The 24108-nt window shown below is 37.8% G+C and overlaps 2 protein-coding genes across 4 annotated transcripts; one reads left to right on the top strand and one right to left on the bottom strand.

Annotated features, from left to right (window-relative positions):
- The first annotated feature begins 194 nt into the window (after positions 1-194).
- Positions 195-13430, top strand: Nipped-B (Nipped-B cohesin loading factor). The gene is made up of 14 exons (XM_090170880.1): positions 195-423; positions 1518-8478; positions 10335-10358; positions 10426-10488; positions 10551-10622; positions 10690-10806; positions 10870-11073; positions 11136-11951; positions 12010-12075; positions 12139-12348; positions 12415-12687; positions 12777-12857; positions 12919-13020; positions 13081-13430. The coding sequence occupies exons 2-14, from the start codon at positions 1612-1614 to the stop codon at positions 13240-13242; spliced, it is 9057 nt and encodes a 3018-aa protein (XP_090027006.1). The 5' UTR covers positions 195-423; positions 1518-1611; the 3' UTR covers positions 13243-13430.
- LOC149947340 (uncharacterized) lies at positions 13038-15530 on the bottom strand. Of its 3 annotated transcripts, XR_016480339.1 has the most exons (5): positions 15127-15529; positions 14858-15047; positions 14366-14795; positions 13396-13537; positions 13038-13337 (listed from the first exon to the last, which is right to left on the bottom strand). XR_016480339.1 is itself a non-coding variant. In XM_090171959.1 (4 exons), the coding sequence occupies exons 1-4, from the start codon at positions 15219-15221 to the stop codon at positions 13566-13568; spliced, it is 720 nt and encodes a 239-aa protein (XP_090028085.1). In that variant the 5' UTR covers positions 15222-15530; the 3' UTR covers positions 13551-13565. The 3 variants fall into 3 exon arrangements, 2 of the variants coding, with proteins under 2 accessions (XP_090028085.1, XP_090028084.1); XM_090171959.1 differs by lacking the exons at positions 13038-13337; positions 13396-13537 and adding an exon at positions 13551-13570 and having other exon boundaries at positions 15127-15530; XM_090171958.1 differs by lacking the exons at positions 13038-13337; positions 13396-13537 and having other exon boundaries at positions 13601-14795.
- Between the last annotated feature and the right edge of the window lie 8578 nt (positions 15531-24108).

Below are 24108 nucleotides of genomic sequence, written 5' to 3'. Positions count from 1 at the left end.
ATTATTACCCAGTGATAATTCCAATACTTCGGTCTATAAGTCATAGTTTATCTATCAGATAAACTTAAAAAACTAAATTTGATTACTACGATATTTATCACCTTAATTGACTCATTGGTTGACTACAAAAATTTTAACTTTTTCACGCTCTAAATATATTTTAAAATAGGTCAACGGTATATTTTCCGAAATTCGCGGGTTTTTTCCAATACTAACAGGATTGTAATAGGACAAAGTTAATAAAGTGAACTCCAAAGCTCTGAACTGGCAGTCTAGCATCTAGTTCAACCAATTAGAAGCGAGGCTCAAATTTTATTTTACCGTAGTTGCTAATGGCGGCCAATGGTCCGTTCGAAGATCGTTTGTTAAAACGAGAAATTTTCAAGTACTTGGAGAAGTGTTATTAACTTTATTATTCTAGAGGTATGTAAATTATTGTCTATTATATGTTTGTAATGATTTTTATTTGTCATTTTTGTGGGTAAAGATGGTAAATCGGCTTTCATTCCGACCGTTTATTTTGGTATTATCCATAACGCTGCGCAGGATTCTTCACATTTCCGACTCGCAACATCTCGATGCCCGCGTTCTTTTGGGAAAGGGCGACATAGGGTTTACGCTATTTGACCGCGAACCTGGGATCAAAGTCAATTTAAACTTTTAAGCTCCAGAATTCACAAAATACACATAATCTTAAACATAAATGTTTATCAAAATTCAAAAATAAAAGCTATAACGTAATATAGAGCAAACTGAAAACCAAAGAAATACCCGATTTTTGCAACTTAATTTGCTTAATGCTAAGCCTAACCTATCGTTGACGTTGTCTGCCTTATTAACAGCTTAACATCATTTTGTTTTAAAAGTTATTTTATTCAACACCGCTTTTTATTTTAACTTCTATTTATAGTTATTTTATTTGGCACTTTGATATAGGGTTGAATTTTATTTTCATATAGATATATATATATGTTTTTTGGTAATATTTGAGTCAAAGGCTTGGGGCCTCTATCAACTTATCTTATACATGTATTTTCTACAATTTCTATGAGGTTATAAGCCTTTGTTATTATGATTACTTAAGTCTTTGTAAAGAGATTTAAACTTATTTTGGTAAAGTAAACTGCCCATAAAAGCTTACAAAAAATTTTAATGTAGAATTTATTTGTAAAATTGCAAAGAATTAAGGAAAAGTTCCAATTTTATGTATAAAATTTTTGTTTCTGGTGGTTGACAACTTTGACACCAGTTAAGGTTTCCAAATTAGCTAAGATTTCTGTAGGGTTGTGGGTGGCTTAGTGAAGACTAGAGAAAATAATGCAAACAATTGACATCAAGCCGCGTGCGTGTTTTATATTCTACTAAATTAACTGCAATTGTCTTTGGATTAAGTGTTTTAGGCTCACTTAGGTTTATCAAAGATTTTAAAATTATTGCACCTCATTTTATATTTTTGTCTTTATTATACTTGATTGGAAAAATGAATTGTTTGCTAATTTTTTCTCTTGTTTTTGAAGCTAGGCTCCTCCATGACCCAAATCTGTCAAGATGCCAGCTCATCGCATCTGGTTCATCATGTTTCGAAGAGAATAACTGGAGTTGAATATCACCATGAATGGAGAAGGTCCTAGTGTACCCATAACTACATTAGCGGGAATCCAGAGCCTAACAGATTTGCTGCTAGAGCTACCGTTGCCAACACCATTACCAGGCACAACTGGTACCCAGAGAAGCCTTCTGTCTCACGGGGCTCATGATGCTGAAGAAGCCCAAAGACTTTTGAATGGACCTCATGACAACTTTCTCGTTCCACAGCTTCTTGATGCTTTAAATCGTACCTCGTTAGACCAAGTAGAAGTGAAAGATGGTTATTGTGGTCGTAATGCTCACTGCGGACAAACTTCTCAGTTATTACAATTTCTTCTAAATCGTAATCCCGGTGTTTTTGGAGGTTTGATACCAGTTCAAACGCCTCAACCTTCCCCAAGTGCCGCAAATGCAAATATTCCCCAAGCTCAAGTGGCTGGAACTTCTAACCAAACCACTCAGCCTGGGCAGTCCACCACGCCTGGGTCATCACCATGGATGCAAACTCAGTTTTCTCCGAATGCCATTTATTCTCAACCAGCTTCTTCATCGTCGTTCAGCGCTTCGCATTTGTCATCTTGCTCCCCACACTCAAATTCCCCACAGTTCCCTACCCAAGAGAGTCCATCATATTTTGAACAATGTGGGCCTCAATCAGTGGGTGGAAATGCACCTCCAGTTAACTCTAATGCGTGTTTGGGAAACCCAGCTACGCCTGGAACCTCGGCAACACCATCTTTACCTACAAGCCATGGAAATATACCCCAGCAGCCGACAAACCAACTTTCTTCATATTCATTTGCCCAAGTTACTGGGCAGCCAACAACCACAAATTTACCCCATACTCCAAGTGTACTTGTGAGTCCGAATTCCTTGCCGAATAACTGCTCTCCTCAAACTCCATCTAGTATTGTTGTTGATGACAAAAGCCAGTATGCATCCGTTTTAAAAAATGAAGAACAAATACCACAAACTAATTCTCAAATAGACCTCTCTGTGGTAAACTCAATAAGCAATGGTGATTGCAGTAAGGGAAGTGCAAAAACATTTTCTTCTGATGAATCACGAACTGATACTTTTACCCCAATTCATTCCGAGTTACCAAATTCAGTTGACAATTTTGCCAATAATCATAATGTTTCTTCTACATTTTTGGATGAAAAGCTGCTTAAGACGAGTAGCGAAAATAACTACGAAAGTAATAAAAGTCAATCAGCTACATTAGTTGAACCCTCTCACCGGAAAGTTATTAACTCTATTACAAATTCTGATTGTAATGAAGAAAATTTGAATGAGACTTCTATCACTTCATCAGCGGTCACACCGGCTAAAAGAGAACGCCGACAGTCCTCGGCCACAAGTGGGCCTGTTGTTGTATTGAAAAAGCTTAGTTTTGAAGAACAAATATTGGCCCAAAAAAGTATTAAACAATTCACTAAAAAAGTTATTCACAAACCAGATGTTCAAGAAATAGAAGAAAACGTAGTAACCTCCAAGAAGAATAAAACTCCTCCAAAAAATGAGGTACATGAGCGGAAAAAATCCACTTCTTCTTCCAGTAACAAAAAAGAAACCAACTATAGAGTTTTCACTTCTAAAAGGAAAGAGCCTGATAAAAATAAAGTCAAAGTCAGTAAGAGAACTCTAGAACCTGATTATGAAGATGAAAATAATACATTGGCTGATAAAGTTAAGAAAAGGAGACGGTCCAATCAAGCTAATTACGCGGAGTCTCCCTTATCTGGCGAGGAAGATATTTCTGGAAATGAAAGTAGTGAAGGCTCTGTGGACAAAATATTTTCCTCAAAAACTAACATTCAAACCGGTCCTATAGTTAAAAAAGCTGTAAATAAGAAAGTTAAAAATGAAATTTTGGATAACTTTGAAGATTTGTCAGAATCAAATACATTTCAAAATTTTTCAAGGATTGTTGATTCTATTTTTGATGCAATGGAAGAAATTGATTTAACTGTAGAGCTGGATGAAAATGCAGACTGTCCAGAAGAAGTTTTAATTCCTTTATATCAACTGAAGGAACTCACAAGAGAAGCTGCTAAAATGAAGATGTTAAAAGTTACGAATCAGTTTTCCGTAAATAAACTGAATAAGCTTCTTATAATATTGGAGAGAAATGTAATGGATGGCTCAAAGATTTTTCCCGAAACTAATTTGGACGACCATGATGAAGAGGAATCTAGAATTTTCATGGAGCTTGCTCTTGATAGAATTACTCGAAGCGTAGATGCGTCTTTAATATGTATGTATATAATGACATCAGTCAGTATGCCGGAAAAAGTTTTCTTGGAAGACAATATTGAGAAAATAGTGACTCTAGCTAAGTTTCAGCTTCAAAATTCAGTCTACCCAGTTTTTGACCCAGCTTATCGCGTTGATCCGAAATCTAAAGACGGTTATTCTGGGAGTATTAAACAGAAAAGAGCACATGCTAATAAAGTTCGCCACAAATCTATCATTCAGTTGTATAACAAACTTCACGAAATTGTTGGTTTGTTGGGAGAACTACTAGATATTCAATCAATGACTGATACCATTATTCTTAAAATGTCTACACTGGGTGTCAGCTCATTTTTCGTTGAAGGAGTAAGCGAACTTCAACTGAGCGCTCTTCGTCTAGTTACATCCATATTTGCGGGATATCCCAAACACCGTCAACTCATTCTTGAAGATATTTTGGCATCTATGGCGAGGCTGCCCACCAGCAAGAGAAGTTTAAGAAATTATCGTTTGAATTCTGAAGAAAACATTCAAATGTTAACTGCTTTGGTTCTACAACTTATTCACAGCGTTGTTCAATTGCCAGAGGCGATAGAAAAACCAAAACCAATGAATATATTGAGTGGAATAAGTGAAAAAAAGAGTTCCAAGGATAAGAATGAAAATAAAACTGAATCCACATCTAATTCTACGCCTGATAAAGAAGTTTTAATAACGTCTAGCTATCAAGCGGCGATAAACACTGGGTATCGCTTTTTAACCGTTTTTCTTCGGAAATGTGGCACTAAAAATGAAGATATGGATTACCGCCCTCTTTTTGAAAATTTTGTTCAAGATTTGTTAAGTACTCTTAACAAACCCGAGTGGCCAGCAACTGAACCTCTATTAAGCTTATTGGGAAGTCTATTAGTACAAAACTTCAGCAACAAGTCAGTTGATACTCCCATTAGAGTAGCGTCACTGGAGTATTTAGGCGTTGTTGCATCTAGACTGAGAAAAGATGCTGTATCTAGCCAGTTGAGAATGGAGTCGATCAATGAAGTGATCCAGCAAATAGTTAAAGAGAGCTTAGATGAAGATGATGCTCCCCTTTCTTCCATAAAAGGAAAAAAATCAAAACATAAGCCAACAAAAATTCAAAAGAGAGATGATTCACAAATTTTGCAGAAAGCCCTACTTAATTATTTAGATGATAATCTAGAAAGTGATCCAACTCTGCTGTTTGCCAGGAGGTTTTACATTGCTCAGTGGTACAAAGATGCAAACTCTGAAATTGCCGCTACACGTAATAAAAGCAATAGGAAGAAAGACTTTGAAAATTGCTCATCGCCTCCACTCAACAAATCAAAATCTAAACATGGGGCTAATAAACACAAAAGAATTGCCACAGTTAATGCTAGCTACGCTGAAAACAATGAAGAAGATGAATTACTAGAAGAAACTGAAAATGATGATGATAACAGTGCAGAGTTACTGGCGTTGACAGAAGAAAGAAAGCAGTTTTTGTTTACACTCATCACTCCAAAGTTTGAGAAGAATAATATGAGAAGGGCTGCTACCGAACTCGATTATGAAACTGCAGAGCTGGTGGCCAGATTTCTCTCCTCTAAAAGATCCATTTCAAAAGCTTTTGACTATTATTTAGTAAAAATTTTGAAAGTTCTCAATGAAAGTACCGTTGCAGTTCGAACAAAAGCCATGAAGTCTCTAAGCATGGTTGTGGAAGCTGATCCATCGATTCTAGCCCGTCCTGAAATGCAAAATGGTGTGTCGGGCAGCTTGTTAGATCCATCAACTAGCGTTAGAGAAGCTGTTATTGATTTGGTGGGAAAGTTCATCCTAATCCGTCCAGAGCTCACCCATCAATACTACGATATGCTCACAGCTAGAATCTTGGACACTGGTGTAAGTGTAAGAAAAAGAGTTATTAAAATTCTAAAAGACATTTGCCTTGAGCAACCGGACTTTCCAAAAGTTCCTGAGATTTGTGTCAAAATCATTCGAAGAGTAAATGACGAAGAAGGAATTAAAAAGCTAGTCGGAGAAGTTTTTCAAAGCATGTGGTTTATACCAGTTCCAGACAGAGAAAAGGATAGAATACTTCAAAAAGTAAAAAATATCACACATGTAGTTGCCGCTTGCAAAGACATTGGCCTTGAATGGTTTGAACAGCTGCTTTCCAACTTATTAAAGGCGAAAGAGGAAATTAATGTAAAACCCGTGGTGAAAGCCTGCAGACAAATAGTAGACTGTTTGGTTGATAGCGTATTAACTCTAGAAGAATCAACCTCAGAAACTGCAGCTACTGAAAATCTCGCAGCCTGCTTTACTACGTTAAACCTTTTTACCAAAATCCAGCCTCATTTGGTTATACGACACGCAGTAACGATTCAACCTTATTTAAGTATATCTTCAAATACCCCATACGACTATGTCGTTGCTCTCAGCGCAGCAAATATTTTGCAGAAAATTGTGCCCTTACTGGACCACCCAAGCCATGATTTTTTAACCCAACTGGAGGAAGCTTTGGTTAAACTTATATTGAGACACAGTCATTATAATCTTATGAATAGCTGCGTGGCTTGCTTGGGCACCATTGTGAACAATGTTACAAAAAATTACTCTTTCATCAAAGATGTTTTCAGGAAATTTTTTGTTTGCGCTTTAGGCTGCAGAAAAATTTGTAACGAAAGATCACTTCCCTCGGGGAATAGGCCAAATTTGATACGAGCCTTGTATACAATTGGTCTCTTTTGTGTGCAGTTTGATTTCAACTTACCCCCCTTAGACCCAGAAAAGAACCATGATCCAGCTAGGATTTTCGAAGTTCTCCATTTCTTTACTTTACATAATGACAATGAAATTTCATTAAGAGCTTTAAATGGGCTTGGACTTTTTCTTCAGAGGTATTTTGATTTCATGATGGGGCCAGAAGTAAAAGAGCTTTATCAAGCAATATTAACAAACGCAAATGCCCTGCCTCAAATGAAATGTCAAGTACTAAGAAATATGAGCAATTACCTTGCAGCAGAGGATGCTCGATTAAACCAGAAAGATTCAGAGTGGAGTAAAGTGGGGAAAAATGAAGATCTAAAAGAAATGGATGTTTCATCAGGGATGGCTAGTACGGTGATTCAGATTTACCTGAAACAGGTCTTAGAAGCTGTATTAAGCAAACAAGATTTGGTTAGACAAGCGGCTCTTAAAGTAATACAAGTGACGCTTGGCCAAGGCTTAGTACATCCTGTACAAATAGTACCATACCTAATATGCTTAGGATCTGATGATGACAATGTCACTCGAAGTAAAGCTGATCAATTACTGCAAGATATTGAGAAAAAATATCCAGGGTTTGTGCAAATGAAGGCTTTAGTCGGTGTTCAGATGTCTTTTAAACTTCAGCAACTCTTAAAACCTAAATATGACTCTTTAGTTAGGGGATTTCGAATGGCTGAATGCTCTGTTAGTAGGAATGGATTCCTATACTCTGTGATCCGCGGGACGCGTCAAAACCGGCGCGCATTCGTGCTCTCAATTTTGAAAAGATTTGATGATCAATGTCGAACAACACTTGCTGAAATGATTTATCTTGCGGACAATTTAGTGTACTTTCCTTACCAGGCGCAAGATGAACCTTTATTTATCATGCATCATATTGATGTAATGCTGTCTGTTACGGGGGCTAATCTTTTACAATCATTTCGCGAAGGCCTAATTCCGAAAAGTAAAAGTAATCCTCAAAATTCGAATACTGTCAAAAAAGATTCTGGTGGTATTTGTGAGAATGGTTTGACTGAAGAAAAAGAACTTTCTGCTGGTGATGGACCCCAACTAACAGATCTTTCGTCTGTGCCTGATGCCCAGCGTTTGCCGCAAACCACCACAGTGGTGGAGGAAGACGACGATGATGATGAAGACTTTGAATCCATTTTTGATCGTCTTCCACAAGATACCAAAAACCTTCAAGAATGTATAAACATGTCTCAAGGCTGGGTTCTTTTACTTTTTGTTAAACAAACTCTGAAGGATATGTACGGGTTCACTGATAATAAAATACAACAGTATTCCCCAAATGAATCTGCCAAAGTGTATGAAAAAGCTCTTAACCGAAGGAGTGGTGTTACATTCAAACCAACGGCAGTTATAGAATTTGCTCTGCAAAATCTAAATCGCGATGAAAAAGAGATTTTAGACGCGGAAGGCAAACAAGCTCTGGTTAACCATTACCTTAACTTCAAACAGCTCATGCTTTCAATTGACCCTAGTGATGATGATGACGAAGACGAGGAGGGAGTCTCGAACAGTGCGCGAAATAGTGCAGTTACAGCTGACCAGTTGTTAAGGACGTACACGGGAGTCGCAACTGCCATTAACGCTGGTAGATCTGTAGGCATTAAAAAAGAAGGTGATGAAAATAAAAGTACGAACAAAGTTGTTAATAGTACTGACAGTGTAGTGACAACGCCTTTCAAAGACATTGTGGCAACACATAAAACCACCAAAACCCCGGCCACAAACAGTAGGTCAAGGTCTAAGCACAAAACGCCCAAATCTTCAAGCAGCCTCAAAGAAAAAGTCAAGAAAAAACATAAGAAAAAGCGTCGGAGAATCTTAGACTCCGATGATTCTGATGATGTAGAAAGTGATCCAGACTATGAATAAAATGAGTGTTATTATTTTATTACGATTTACCAGAAGGGTACAAAAATGTTCATTTTAATAGCTGAAAAATAAAAGCAAACAACCATTTTAGTCGTTACAGTTGAGTGGAAGAAAAGCAGGCATGTACATTTATGTAATTAAGTTGGAAAATAATTTTCACGTCTTTTATTTCCAAACAACTATTTCAAAACCTCAAAGTGTATAGTACAATGTGTGTAATTTATTAGCTCTTTATTTAGTTCACCATTTGTAATATAAAATAATTTTAAATGATAAGTTTTTATTTGTAGTTCTGGATACATTATTATTCCTTTAATATTCGGATACCTTGGTTTTTGAGGAAACATCCTTCTATTATTTACCCTTATGTTTTTTTAATATTCTGTCAGCTTTTACTGAAATCCAATAAATTTTCATTAGTTCAATCAAATCATTTCAGCCAAACTGCAAACAATTTTTTTTGAGTATTTTATTTAACATTCCTCCACAAGTTGTGAAATTTCTAACTGCCGCTTAATTTTTTTTTCTACCAACTATAACACTTCTAAAAGTTAAGCATTTATAGTTTTAATTAAGATAAATAACAATTGCCTGGAGAGGTAGTGATGTTTGGACTGCTGTGGTGCTTTGTGGCTTAAGACCAAAATAATTTTTATATGAAAAAAAAAATACAAAAAATATATAAAAAATGTGACAAAGATATAAATATTGTATCATCTCATCATCATTTAATGTAAAATGACACAAAGATGGTCGGGGGTTTATTTTGGGTTAATAAAAAGGCCTCTGCATATGTAAAAATATGAATAGTATAAGATGTGTAAAAACACAAGTGCATATACATATAGTGATCTCTATTATAATTTAAAAAAAACTTTTCGAGCCCTTTTAGATATAAATTACCTATTTCCCTCTAAGAAAAAAAGATGGTTTAAAACTAATTTGTAAAAAATATATGCCAATTAAAAACTTAATTGCCTTTTTATATAGAGACAAAATAAATATAAACATAAAAGATTGAAAATACCACAAGTGATAATGATTTATCTGTTGGCGTTTTTAACATGTAATATTTGTATCTTCCTATTTTTTTTAGATTGATAAGTTATATAAAGGTGTTTTTTGGGGATACAATTTGTTGTGTATTTCACATTTATCAACAAAAAAGCTGTTCACAAACATTCGTAAACAGTTCATATTTATTTATTATGAAACATTTCCGTCACTAGACATGTTTTTATTTTGATGGCTATATAATAATGTATAGTGTTTTTGTATAAATATCAGTTTGTCGCAAGTTTTTAATTTAACCGGGGCTTTTTTTAAATAAAAGTATGTTTTCAAAATCTTATTGTTCAAATAACCTAAACTTTTACTGTGCGTGGGAAATAACTTGGTTGTTTCACATTAATTTTTTCCCTCCTAAAATGCGCCCTTTTTTTCTGTAAGGATGTAAATTAATTGTATAATGTCCACATTGTATATAGTTAAATACTTTGCCGGCACAGTGAAAAAAATGCATAATTAAAACAGAATTTCATTTGATAAAAAAATGTTAAAAAGTTTAAAAAAAACCTACATTTTGTATTTATAAACAAAGCAGCCGTTTTTTGGGTGTTGTTAACCTTTTCATAAATTGCAACACCTTTAAATAAGAAACTGTTCGACCATTTGTAAAATTTGGTTTTAAGGAATTAAAGATATGGTCATGTAAAAACATCATTAGCTTGAAGTTTTGGTTATAGTCGATTTACCTTGGTCTAAAAATTAATCCAATTGAAATGTTTTCATTTGATGTAAACTTTTGAATTGATATTAATTATAATATTGTTTATTTAGGTACTTGGTAATTTGAAATGGATAAAAAATGCAGGGTAATCTTTTAATATTATTTTAGCAATGTATGTAAAATGGAGTTATGGTAACTTTTTCTTACTTTAGACCAAGAAACTGAAGGATTCTAAAAGTGACTCTTATCAGAAAAAGGAAAATAGCGATGAATATGTAAAAGATAAATAAAACTTTCTTTCTTTACTAAACAGTTTTTAAATTAAGTTATTTTGCAGAGTTCTGAAAGTGAGGAATGGGTGGAGTCAGCTGTGGTGGAAATTGAAAAACATAAGAAAACATTGCCTGAGGTTCTCTTTATATCAAAGTTTAGTTTCATTTACTTATAGTATAACTCTAAATAATTCTTGATTATAGAGGGATGCTTGGATGGATATTGATTCTTTAATCCCTACAACCACACGGGATGAGATGCGCAAAAAGAAAAAGGAGATATTGAAAAATGAAAAAAAATCATTAGCTACATTAGACAAAGTTAGTTTAAAATAACAAATTACAATTTTATATTTTTTAACTGTATTTCCCTAATGTATGTAGCCTGGGCAACATTCTAGAGAATTGAATCCATATTGGAAAGACGGTGGAATTGGACTTCCATCTGAAGATACCAATAAAAATAAAAATGTACCATCAGTTGGTGATGGTGGATTGAACTGGCTTAGAAAAGCTTACAAACGAGTCTTTGAACAAGCTAAAGAAGAAGGAAAGTCACCAGAGAGTATTGCTACAGAGAGATGGGGGGTATGCTCCAAAAATTTGTAATTCTTTTAGAATGAGGTTACTTAAGTTGGTTTTAATTACAGTCACTGGAAAATCTACAGTCTTTAATTTCTGAAGCCGAAGGAAAACGACAAAATCCAGAGTGTTCAAGAAGAAGTGGTACTGTTCAGCGTGATTGTTACAATACCAGAAGAGATGATCACCATAGAAGAGAGAGAAAGGATAAGAAAAGCCTGGATATAAATGATCAACAACGTAGTTACAGAAGGTCAGATTGCAGTCATGATGAAGATAAGCAACGTAATTATGAACCTAGTAGAGAAGGTAATGAGAGAGGAAGGAGACAGGATTATAGGAAATCTTTTCAAAAGCCTGGAGATAGTCATGAAGAATATGAACGTAAGTCCCGAAGATACGATAAGTCTAAATCTCGATGGATGAAAACTAGTGTTGATAAAGAGGTAATTAAAAGTGAAGGGAATGTTCATAAAGTAAGTCAACGGGAAAAAGAACCAGAAAGAGTAGAAAAGCCTGAGTCAGAAATTCCTCAACCAAAAGTGTTATCTGAGAAAGAAATGAACGTTCTTGGTGCAAAAATTTTGAAAGCGGAATTGATGGGGAATACAGATCTAGTTGTTCAATTGAAAGCGCAAATGAATATTGCTTTAAAGGCTAAGGAAATGGGTCTTCAGACTGAGGATAGTTGCAATGCCGGTAGTTCGAAACAAGAAGTAGTAATGCTCACTCAGTCTAATGCTAGAGGAATGACCAGATTTCTACCAGATGAAGCTGGACCCTCAGATGGGAGGCGAAAAAAGATTAAAGTCGCAACTCATGATAGGGATGGAAATCGCGCTAGATATTTCCATGATGATGAAAAATATTCTCTGAAAGAAATGGTACTTCATATTTACACTTTATTTAAATATCCTTTTTTAATGTAATTATTATAATTAGTTTGAAAGAGAAAAATTTACAACTGTGGATGATGAAACTGCAATGTATCTCAAAATGGCAGCTAAAGTAATTAATTTTTCATGTAGAAGTTATATATTATTTATATTTTCTTTGTAAATTGTACGTTAGAATCGCCCAAAAACAAATGAGGACTATGACATTGATGACGTGTTTATTGACAAAGCAGCTCGTGGAGGATCATCCTCGAAAGATCTTGAAAGAAGTAAATGGCAAGCGATTAAGGAACACAAATCTGAATCATTGGCAACTCAAAATTGCTACCAGTGTTTGGATAGCAAAAATTCACAAAAACACCTTATTGTAGCTTTTGGGAGAAAGGTAGGAAAATTAATTATCTATTCAGGAACATTTCAATAGTATGTTTTAATGTGTATCTTTTTCTAGTCTTATTTATGTTTACCATATTACGAATCCTTAACCGATGGTCATTGCTTTATTGTCCCAATGACACACGTTCCCTCTGCAACCTTACTTGATGAAGATGTTTGGAGTGAAATTCAAAATTTTCGTAAAACTTTAACATTGATGTACAAAGACAGGGGACAAGATACTGTTTTCATGGAAACAAGCATGAATTTACGTCATCATCCCCATATGATTATAGAATGCGTCCCACTTGAACAAGAAATTGGCATGATGGCCCCTATGTACTTCAAGGTTGGTTACTTAAGCCAACACCATATGTTCTTAACATTGCACTGTGTGGTATGCTATTATGTTTTTAAAATTAACACGTTTGCTTATAGAAAGCCATATTAGAATCTGAAACTGAATGGGCTCAAAATGTAAAATTGGTTGAATTATCTAAAAAAGACATCAGACATTCGGTATTTCTAGAAATTAAACCAATATTTTTCAGGTTAATTTATTTTTAATGATTATTTTTAGGTCCCCAAGGGTCTTCCATATTTTAGCGTTGATTTTGGTCTCCAAGGGGGTTTTGCTCATGTTATAGAAGATGAAAAAGAATTTCCAAACTACTTTGGAAAAGTAGAAAACCACAGCAATAATGTAAATTTTAGTTTTTAATTAATCTTTCTCTGTACATAGGAAATATTAGGTGGTATGTTGGATATTGAGCCTCGCTTTTGGATGAAACCCCAAAAGCAAAAATTTGATGATCAACGGAAAAAAGTACTTCAGTTCTGTGAATGGTGGCAACCATACGATTGGACTGTAAAATTGGATTCTGATGGAAGCGGTTCAAATTGATACCTTCATCTTTTGACTATATTCAATTATAAGTGGTCTATTTCTTAGTCTATAACCATTAATGAGGTGAAAAGCGTTTTCCGCTGTTTGTTCATCTGTGAAAAAAAATTAATTTTATAAAACAAAAAAATCACTCTTATGTTGGAAAATTACCTTTAAATGTAATAAAAGCTTGACCTCTCATTTTGCCGTTTAAAAGTTGATACTTGATATTTTCTTCAGAGTCAAATCGACTAAACAATGAGACTAATTCCCGAATATCCACTTTACGATGCAAATTTTTTAAGTATAAAACCTCAAGAAAAAATTATTTTAGTCAAAATTTAAGCTGCAATTGAAGCAGAAACATTATTAAAAAAAATATTTTCCTTAATTCATTACCATACCCTGGGATAATCCTTCATATAATTAAAAAAAAAAATTATAAAAATTACAATTTCTGTGACTGGAACAGAGGCTACAAGATAAGCCATCCAATAAGCATTACCAATTTGCAGTTAACAACGAATCTTAATAGATTTTAAATTTTAATCTAATAATTTTGGGACCAATAAAAAAATTTAATAATAATAATAACGGAAGATTAGATAAAACTAGTCTTTTGAACAATGGTGAAACATTGCCCATCCTAAATTGCAGTCTCAGATCACCCTGTAAAAAAAGGAAACCTTCTATTGGGAAAAAAAGAAGCAGCTCAGAGATAGATTTGAGAGCTATAGTGTTATTCTTAGATTTCTAATGAAATACGAACTTAATAAATTTTTGTTTGACTTTGGAATTTGTATTTCATTGGTAGCAGCTCTATCTTGCACCCCTGCCACCTACAAGCTAAAACTATAAGGTCAACGTCAATTCCTGATCAATCTTAGAGTAATGTTTCTATAAAGACAAAGCCTGACTAGGTAAAGCGTAACTCAGCAGCTGACCAAATAAAATTATATTACAGAATACCACCCAGTACTCATTCTGTAGTTACTGTGGTAGTTTTTTCTATTACCCATCCATTCCTTGATCTAAATAAAAATTATGAAAACCTCCCACCACTATGACAATTCTACAGTTACCATGATAATGATAAATTATCATTTCCACACCCCTCTATAGTTAAAATTTCCATATGTACCTACATTACTTGGGTCACCGGGTTTGTATTTCCGAAATTTTGGTATTTCTTTTATTTCATCCATAGAAAGTCTATTCTGCAAAATATCCTCCTCCTCCAAGGGCACTGCTACTTGTAATAAGGAAGTGTTAATGCTTTTAGTTTTAATTTGTTTGATTTCATATTCGCTGGTCAATGTGTTCATTTTGTTGTGTCTCTTCACAATTTTCTTTCGTTTTATTTGCATATTAGAGTCAATTTGCATTGCTAGTTGTGCTACATGGTAAAAGGGATCTTTTAAAATGCAAGTGACGTTGAGTTGTTTATCTTTTTTTGATTGCATAATCTGTTTTAGTTTCAGTTTTATTTCCTCTATTTTTTCCATATATACTGTAGGTTCCATTCCCATATTTGGTAGTTTTGTGGTAGTTGTACAATCAATAGCTGCTATCTAGAAATTAAATGAATTTTACTAATACGTAATTATTAGTTAATTAGAAACCTAATGAATACGTTATTTTTTTGATATTGCAAATATAACTCTATTTCTACTTCCGAGAGACCAGCTAATTTGTAATTATTGAATTCTTCTTGTGTTATTTGAGCTAATTGCAATTCTGGTAATGTATGAAACCCTTTAAATGTTTCAGGAACTATGAATTGATTCTCTACTGCGACAAAACTTTTATGTTGCTCAAATTGTCTGAAATAAACAAATACAGAGCTATCATTTTTCGAAACATAGTAAGTGACTGTAAGTCCCCTTCAAACCTCCTTTTTACCTTTTCAGGGATATTTTTTTCTGAGTCTGCTTTTCTACCATTAGTTTTACCCGTTTTTCGTATTCAGATATATTATTTGGTCCCTCAGACTCCATTTTATGTTAAATTTTAATGTTTTGTTTAAATATAAAACCAATCTAGGAGGATGGCAATAGGCAGTATTATACATAGAAATCTCATAGGTAACTAGAATGCTGCCGTGTAACTGGCAAATGGACCAAACGCCGTGGCAGACGATAGCCAGATCTCAGGCAATCAGAGCTCAAAGAGTGGTTGCTAACTTGCTGTGGTTCTGCCAAGAATTTGATAGTTCAGAACTTTTGGACGAATAGTTGTGATTCGTACGATTTGACGTACGCAGCCCGATGTGCAGACGAATTTTAGAGATTTCAACCTTGAGTTCCGGCCAGTACTTGCTCTTGAGCAGGTACCATTTAGAACGGTTCCAAACGGTTCAACAAGAGGTTCTTGTCTGCGAATAGTTTGCATTTGGGTAGTTCTAGAATTTTTTTTGCCGAATAGTGCGCATGGGGACTGGTTGAACGGTTCAGAACTCACGAATAGTTTTCAGCTAATGTCACCAGAGAGAATGACGTAGCCTAGCTCCCGCGATAGTAGCGGAACCAAGGAGGATTATTATCCTCCTTGGCGGAACCACTCTACGGCCTCTCATTGGCTCGGCCGTAGGCGGCAGCATTCTAGTTATGAGATTTATATGGTATTATATTCCTAGAACCAATCTCTTTCTAAATGCAGAGAAATGGCAGCTCTAACTTTGTCAAAGGTTTTTTTTTTGATAGTCACACGATATAGTGTCGGCTAGAGCCTTAGACACCAACACAACAAATAAACGTCACAGACAATAGCGGTTGTCAAAGGTTCTAAAAACTCTGAAAACAAGTATCTGAAAAATTATTTTTGTTGAGACCATAGATAAAATGACTTCGTATATAGATAGGAAACTTCATGTTGTAGAAGTGACGCCAGAATTTTGGCCGACATCTGGTGGCGGCACCCGAATAATATTATTTGGTGAAGTTCGCACTACTCGAAGTACGTACTAGAACCTTGGTGTAACCATGGGCCAAATAATGATAAATCCAGGACATTACTCTATGCGAAAAACCCGTCCATTAGCGCTAACACCCGACCACTATTGCCCCCTATTAGGAAAAAAGAGCGATCGCGGACCTACGTCATTTTGGGGGCATATTTTTTAGGGGCAGTTTTCAAAAATAATACACGTGGTCGTCGTAGTAAATATCCCGGAATATGTATTCACCGTTATCATATATAGTGTGGTTATAAAATTAATGTAAGTACTTATTTTTATACGTACTAAGTTCATAATTAGTATAATATATATCATTATATAATATTAAACATATACTTTCCTAGAATAGCTAAAATTAATCTAAAAATGAGGGGCTAATATGGCAGGATTTTTGAATAACAACCGCCACTTACTTCCGAATTCCGATTTAGTCAACACAAGATGGCGTTCCGGAAACCGGAAATTTCTGTTTGATTTTGCTCCCAGTTTTTTTTTATTTGCTCATTTTCCCCATAGAAATAGAAGTTAGACTAGAAGCACGATTGGATTGGGCGGGTACGTAGCAGCCTTGGGTGGTGCCTTGGGTATTAGCCTAGCTGGTTATTATTATTATTTAAACAGCTTTAGGAAAATCATAAAAATCTCAAGAATCTACTATATCTACCATGTCACCCTTAAAGTCACACGTTAACTTTGCGTAATCATTGCAAGTTTGAAATACCACAAATCATCACAGTTTAACTAAATTTTAATTATTTCAGTGTGGTTTAAAATACGCCTACATGAGATTACAAAATCTTGGTTTCAGTGTCTTTTAAACTATCATCAGTATTAGTCAAGTCAAATTGAGTGGTTTCCGGTAGTTCACTTTTTCCGTAAGTTTTCTGAAATAACCTCTGATAAATAGGGAAACTAAATAACAATTACTAAAATCAATAAATTGGCATACTCTAGAAAATGTAAATATGCTTTGTTCTGGAATAGATATTTTTGGGAGCTCTTTCAAATTCTGGTTTTAATATAGAAATTATTCATATTTCAGTTAGTTTTTTATTTCAGAATGTATAGGGTAATTTTTACTTGTGTAGGTACAGCATTGGATGATAAAATACGCCAAAAAGTAGATTAGTCCATAATTAACTTAACTTTAGGTACAGCATTTGCTTCCGATGATGCCTTCCATTTTGAAAGTAAATTTCATCCGGCAGAAAATGTTTACTACACTAAGTAATATAAAGTAATTGAAGATGGAGTCCAATTTACACGATTTACCGCTAAAACCCATTTTCCTAGTAATTCATCATTTCTCAGAGGAAATCTTAGTGTAAATAATCTCTTATTCCGAGATTATTATAAAATATTTACTATAATATTACATACTTATGAAATGAGAATTTTATTTCTTTCCCAGATCTTTCTTTACAATGTGAAAAAGCGCAGTTTTTAACCATTTTTGCGGATATGCTTTTAGACGCAAAAATTTAAACACGAAAAGACCGCCGCTGCGCACGACGTGATGCGCAGTGGATCGCCTTTTTTCTCCCTTATCGAAATTCGCGTCGTAGCCATGGCGACAATGTTTAATGCGTTTGTCAGATGGCGCGTACATCGCGATTCCACCCTAATGTCAGCCTTCTAGCGCTCTCTCTCTCTCTCTCTCTCTCTCTCTCTCTCTCTCTCTCTCTCTCTCTCTCTCTCTCTCTCTCTCTCTCTCTCTCTCTCTCTCTCTCTCTCTCTCTCTCTCTCTCTCTCTCTCTCTCTCTCTCTCTCTCTCTCTCTCTCTCTCTCTCTCTCTCTCTCTCTCTCTCTCTCTCTCTCTCTCTCTCTCTCTCTCTCTCTCTCTCTCTCTCTCTCTCTCTCTCTCTCTCTCTCTCTCTCTCTCTCTCTCTCTCTCTCTCTCTCTCTCTCTCTCTCTCTCTCTCTCTCTCTCTCTCTCTCTCTCTCTCTCTCTCTCTCTCTCTCTCTCTCTCTCTCTCTCTCTCTCTCTCTCTCTCTCTCTCTCTCTCTCTCTCTCTCTCTCTCTCTCTCTCTCTCTCTCTCTCTCTCTCTCTCTCTCTCTCTCTCTCTCTCTCTCTCTCTCTCTCTCTCTCTCTCTCTCTCTCTCTCTCTCTCTCTCTCTCTCTCTCTCTCTCTCTCTCTCTCTCTCTCTCTCTCTCTCTCTCTCTCTCTCTCTCTCTCTCTCTCTCTCTCTCTCTCTCTCTCTCTCTCTCTCTCTCTCTCTCTCTCTCTCTCTCTCTCTCTCTCTCTCTCTCTCTCTCTCTCTCTCTCTCTCTCTCTCTCTCTCTCTCTCTCTCTCTCTCTCTCTCTCTCTCTCTCTCTCTCTCTCTCTCTCTCTCTCTCTCTCTCTCTCTCTCTCTCTCTCTCTCTCTCTCTCTCTCTCTCTCTCTCTCTCTCTCTCTCTCTCTCTCTCTCTCTCTCTCTCTCTCTCTCTCTCTCTCTCTCTCTCTCTCTCTCTCTCTCTCTCTCTCTCTCTCTCTCTCTCTCTCTCTCTCTCTCTCTCTCTCTCTCTCTCTCTCTCTCTCTCTCTCTCTCTCTCTCTCTCTCTCTCTCTCTCTCTCTCTCTCTCTCTCTCTCTCTCTCTCTCTCTCTCTCTCTCTCTCTCTCTCTCTCTCTCTCTCTCTCTCTCTCTCTCTCTCTCTCTCTCTCTCTCTCTCTCTCTCTCTCTCTCTCTCTCTCTCTCTCTCTCTCTCTCTCTCTCTCTCTCTCTCTCTCTCTCTCTCTCTCTCTCTCTCTCTCTCTCTCTCTCTCTCTCTCTCTCTCTCTCTCTCTCTCTCTCTCTCTCTCTCTCTCTCTCTCTCTCTCTCTCTCTCTCTCTCTCTCTCTCTCTCTCTCTCTCTCTCTCTCTCTCTCTCTCTCTCTCTCTCTCTCTCTCTCTCTCTCTCTCTCTCTCTCTCTCTCTCTCTCTCTCTCTCTCTCTCTCTCTCTCTCTCTCTCTCTCTCTCTCTCTCTCTCTCTCTCTCTCTCTCTCTCTCTCTCTCTCTCTCTCTCTCTCTCTCTCTCTCTCTCTCTCTCTCTCAAGTTCCGTCGACTAATTTTTCTGAACCGTCAGGATTTTCGTCGCCGTTGCCTTCAACTTATACGTTTGCCAACACTGACTACTTCCCGACCAAGAACTTCCAACTACCACCACGCCTCCTACCAGTGAATTGACGACTCCCCCACAAGAAGCAGTGGTAATTCCTTCAGAGTCAAACTCGACGTTTGTTTTCACGACAAACAACTCCATACCCAATAGACTTTCGACATCACCGGTGTCTGTCGCTACTAATTCCTCGCAAAATCCGCCTACTAATACAACGTCATCTTGGGCTGATATCACTGCTGTTGTTAACAACACTGAAAATCACCCCTCGGTTTCTACCGTTTCAAATGAAACTCAAAACACCGCTCATACGTACACGTTCAACCGCTCTACTACGTGTATTTCTCGGATGCGTCTTGGGCCCGCCAGTTGTTAGCCGACGGCTTAAATTTTCGAAATGCATTGCTGGAATGTCTCCCTATTGGTATTGCACCGAAAAGGGTGATGTTGTCTAACATTAACCCCCTCATAGAAGATACGATGATAACGTCCATGCTATCGCGTTATGGCGTAGTGCAAGGCGCAGTACGTTCCATCCCCGCCGCTGTCACTCGCCCAGAGTTTAAGCACATCAAAAGCGCTCGCCGTGAAGTTTCAGTTCTCTTCGACTCGGATGACGCATTTCGCGCTCTTCCTGAATTTCTCACCGTCTTTATTAACCAGGAGATGTTTATTGTTCCTGTGAATAATCCGGTTCGCTGCGTGGCATGCGGTGAAACCGGTCACGTCATTCGGAACTGTAAGCGTTCCTCGTCTAAAGACAACTCCACCGTACCTACCTCAACATCCGCCTCAACCGCGGTAAGTCAATCTACTACATCCGATCCTACTACAGTAAAAACTGTCGCCTCAACTTCAACCACGGCCGACAATCAAGTCCCTACGATCGTTTCATCCGTCTCAGGTGTTACTGAAACTCGTCCGGCTGAGTGCCTAACCTCCGCAACTGATATGACTCAAACGAAGTCTCGTGAATCCTCGCTTGATCGCGCGACCGCCTTACTCAAAAAACCATCCGTGTTTTCGGAGTTTGATGCCGAATTTAAAGTCGCCCCAGGAAAGCAATAATACTAAACGAAAAGTTTCGATGGGCCCACCTGAAAAGAAGGTTAAAAAACGCCCTCTTTCTAAATACCGCTATGAACCTGACACTAACTCGTGGGCCGATGCAAAGGGAACCTTCAAGCCGGTATTATCTCACGATGACACCATGAAGTTTCTTAAACGCTCATTAGGCTTCCCTGCTCAAGTCGCTCGGACTGTTTGTGGTGAATACGCGAGTGACGCTGCTTCAGTTCACGCGTTATCGCGACAAATTCTCGTTGTCGCGCATACAGACCCTGCCATTTCCGCTATTACGTCGGATTCTCTACGTCGTAACGAAAGAAATCGGTATTATCGCCTCTCTACTTCGATCCGCGCCCTTTTCAAAGACCTTTCCGATGTGGAGAGTTCGCAAGAATAATATACTTTTTACACGTCTAATGAACTTCTCTTTATTTTTTGTTTATCTTTTTATGGTTTTTAGTATTATGTCTTTTAATGTACGCGGAATGAGCCAGGGCGTTACGTCGGTTCGTGCTCGCGATTTTATTTGTCGTTTTAAACCTGACATTGCCTGTTTTCAGGAAACGTTTGTAAACGTAGCTTTTTCCAAATCTTTCATATGGTCGCAGTGGCCTTATATCTTTTTCCACGCGCCCTCGCTCACTCCGCGTAGTTCAGGAGTTTCAATCGCGATACATCCCTCCTTTCGCCAACATATTTCCTCCGTGGAATGTTTTCAAGATCGTTGTTTATATATTCGTTTTAACGCGGGTATTTTTCATTCTCAGACGCCGATCCATCTTTTTTGTACATATATTTCCGCTACGAGCGATGCTGTCGCTATTGAGACCCTGAACTACATTAAAAATATTCTAGTAACTATTGATCCTTCCGACACTGTACATATCACCGGAGATTTTAACTGTTGTCTAAACGCTATTGACAGAAAAAATTGTACCGAATACCGCAATATTTTAGTCTCTAGTTTAAACGATCTCATTGATCAATTTGACCTCACAGACGCGTTTCGCTCTATCAACCGCGCAAGCCAAAGTTTCACCTGGCGCGCCAGAAAACACGGAAAATTAATTTCCGCCCGCTTAGACCGTTTATACGCGCGGTCTTCCTCTTTTCGACTCAAAGCCGTTCGTCATATTCCGTCGGGTTTCTCCGATCACGATGCGGTTCTTTGTCAATTTTTTGATACTTTCTCAATACCGCGTTCGCCGCCTTTTTGGCGGATGAACATTCGCTGCCTTCAAGACCCCCAATTTATTTCGGAATCCCGCGAGATGCTATCAGCCTTAATTAACGCCAAACCGCCTATGAGATCTTGGACCTCGTGGTGGTTTGACGTTTTGAAACCCGAAATAAAATCTTTCTCCGTCTGTTTTTGGCACCGTCGCCATATACGCGATACGGCCGCCCTCACGCATCACGAGGCGATGGTCTCCGCTTTTCCTCCTGACTCCCCCGAACACCAAATGCATAGTGAAAATCTTAAAACGTTCTTACTCGATCGATCCGCCGACTCGCTAGTCCGCGCGAGAGAATCGTTCTATCATTGTATCGACACCCCTTCGCGAGATTTTTACAAGCTCGAAAAAAGAGCGGCTTCCTCTAACGTTATACCAGCGGTCTATGACTCCCAAGGAGTCACCGTTTGTGATCCCGACGCGATTCGCGATGTTGTTGCGGACTATTACGGAGCTCTCTATTCCAAGTCCCCCGATATCGACGAATCCAAAATTTCGGATTATTTTCCCGACGATCTGCCTACCCTCGACCCCAACGACGCTACCCCTATTTCGGGACTGTTCAACATCTCGGAGACCACTACCGCTCTCAAGGGTCTATCCCGTGGGAGGGCGTGTGGCCTCGACGGTATCCCAGTTGAGTTTTATCTACTTTTCTGGGATATTCTCGGTCCAGTCCTGGTTGACGTTTTTAACGGGTTACTGATTTCTCCTATGTTCTGGAAGAAATTCTGCTGCTCAATCGTCTCCCTTCTCCCGAAAACTGGAGACCTACTAAATTTGGCGAATTGGCGCCCTATTTCCCTAACGAACTCAGACTATAAACTCTACGCCCGAGTTCTGGCCAATCGCTAGAATTCCGTGATTGGCACGCTCATTCACCCCTCGCAGACGTACTCCATACCTGGTAGGTGCATTTACGATTCACTCTCCGTCTTACGCGACCTTATTACCATCGCTAACTCTAAACTCGAGAACCTTGCCATAGTTAATATTGACTTCCGCAAGGCTTTTGACCGCGTAGACCACGTTTACCTTTTTAAGGTACTCCATCGTTTCGGGATTCCAAGAGATATCGTTGATTTTTTACGCGTTATTTACACGAATCCGATTTTTCGCGTTCGGGTGAATAACACGATCAGCCGTGAGGTCGCATTCGCCAGTGGTATTCGTCAGGGCTGCCCACTCTCCGGACTCCTCTACGTCCTATCCATTGAGCCACTATTGCGCTCACTTCGTTCCGCTATTAATCGCCCTTTTGGCCTTCTCCACCATAAGCTTGTGAACGCGACTTTCGCTGACGACCTTAACGCTTTCCTTCGGAACCCCGCCGAGTTTGCCACTTTCGCCGATTGCCTTACTGCCTTTTGCTCCGTTTCTGGAGCGGTGGTAAACAATGATAAGTCTTTCATTCTCTGGTGCGGTGAATGGCGCGCCAATCCGCCGCAGATCAACGTACCTTTTCTATCTACCTCGGATGGCGGGAAATTTCTCGGAGTTTACCTGGGAAATTTTCACGCCTACGAGCTTCAAAATTGGCCAGAACTCTCAACGCGGCTTTCGCGAGTATTAGGACGATGGCTTCACTACCGCCACCTATGTTCTCTCACTGGGCGTATATTGTTGATCAACCAACTAGCTGCCTCAATCTTGTGGCATAGACTGAAAATCTTAAATCCACCAACGTCCTTCGTTCGCGAATGGCAAACGTCACTTATCAACTTTCTTTGGTCGGGAGTTCATTGGGTTCCCTCGCACCAACTCTATCCACACACTCTCGCAGGAGGTTTAGGACTAGTAAATTTAGAACTAAAAATCCGCGCTTTCAGAGTACAATCGCTCGCTCTATACTTATCGTCTCAAGATCGTACCGCGCCGAATATACTCTGTTCGAACACGATCTTTAACTTATTCGCTGCCCATTTCCCATCCCCGGAGGCAATACTTACTAATCAATCGAGTAAGTATTCGAAAATTCCATTTTATTCGACCGCTCTCTCTTGTTGGTTCGGTATGCCTTTGCGGCTCCAACCTTCTCTATCCTCCCGCGAAAAATTCCTAAACGTCCTTTTTGAGTCTTCGCCATTTCTGAAGACCGTCGAGGGGTTTAGTTTAAAAACCAACGATACCACCGCGCTCACATCGGAACACATTTTAAACTTTATTTTTGTTTCTGAAGGTAGTTTTGTTCGAATTTGAGACCCAAACCTTGCCCAAACGTGCTTTGGCTCGTATATACAGCCGTAAAAATAATCTTTAGACGAATTTCCGGTTAGGAATCCTCCCACGACAGACCATCATTAATATCATTAACCGACGTCTTTCAGTTTCATAATAATGGTTATTATGTTAGTTATGATATTATATATTAAATGGTATATTTTATTTTTAATAATAAAAATATTTTGGTACGCCCTTAAAGCAAAGAGTGTTTATGTAGTATCAGGGGATTTTAGCGTATTTTACAATTGTTCTCTTTCTGTAAAATGAATAGCATCGCTCTTCGATTAGGAAAGCCCCAAAATTTGTCATAATTTAGAAAA

The sequence above is a fragment of the Leiobunum rupestre genome, chromosome 4, assembly GCF_980474605.1.
Source record: "Leiobunum rupestre chromosome 4, qqLeiRupe1.1.hap1, whole genome shotgun sequence".
Classification (NCBI taxonomy): domain Eukaryota; kingdom Metazoa; phylum Arthropoda; class Arachnida; order Opiliones; family Sclerosomatidae; genus Leiobunum; species Leiobunum rupestre.
Note: the sequence above shows the minus strand (reverse complement) of the source record. Positions and strands in the feature narration are given on the sequence as shown.

Bases quoted from the DNA above. Each gene is read 5' to 3' on its own strand.
- Nipped-B (XM_090170880.1), top strand. From the start codon at position 1,612: ATGAATGGAGAAGGTCCTAGTGTACCCATAACTACATTAGCGGGAATC. The intron at 10,489-10,550 runs GTAAAAGATAAA...GTTATTTTGCAG, and splicing joins AGGAAAATAGCGATGAATAT to AGTTCTGAAAGTGAGGAATG. The intron at 12,688-12,776 runs GTTGGTTACTTA...GTTTGCTTATAG, and splicing joins TGGCCCCTATGTACTTCAAG to AAAGCCATATTAGAATCTGA.
- LOC149947340 (XM_090171958.1), bottom strand. From the start codon at position 15,221: ATGGAGTCTGAGGGACCAAATAATATATCTGAATACGAAAAACGGGTA. The intron at 15,048-15,126 runs GTAAAAAGGAGG...TGTTTATTTCAG, and splicing joins AAAAAAATATCCCTGAAAAG to ACAATTTGAGCAACATAAAA. The intron at 14,796-14,857 runs GTATTCATTAGG...TTTAATTTCTAG, and splicing joins TGCAATATCAAAAAAATAAC to ATAGCAGCTATTGATTGTAC.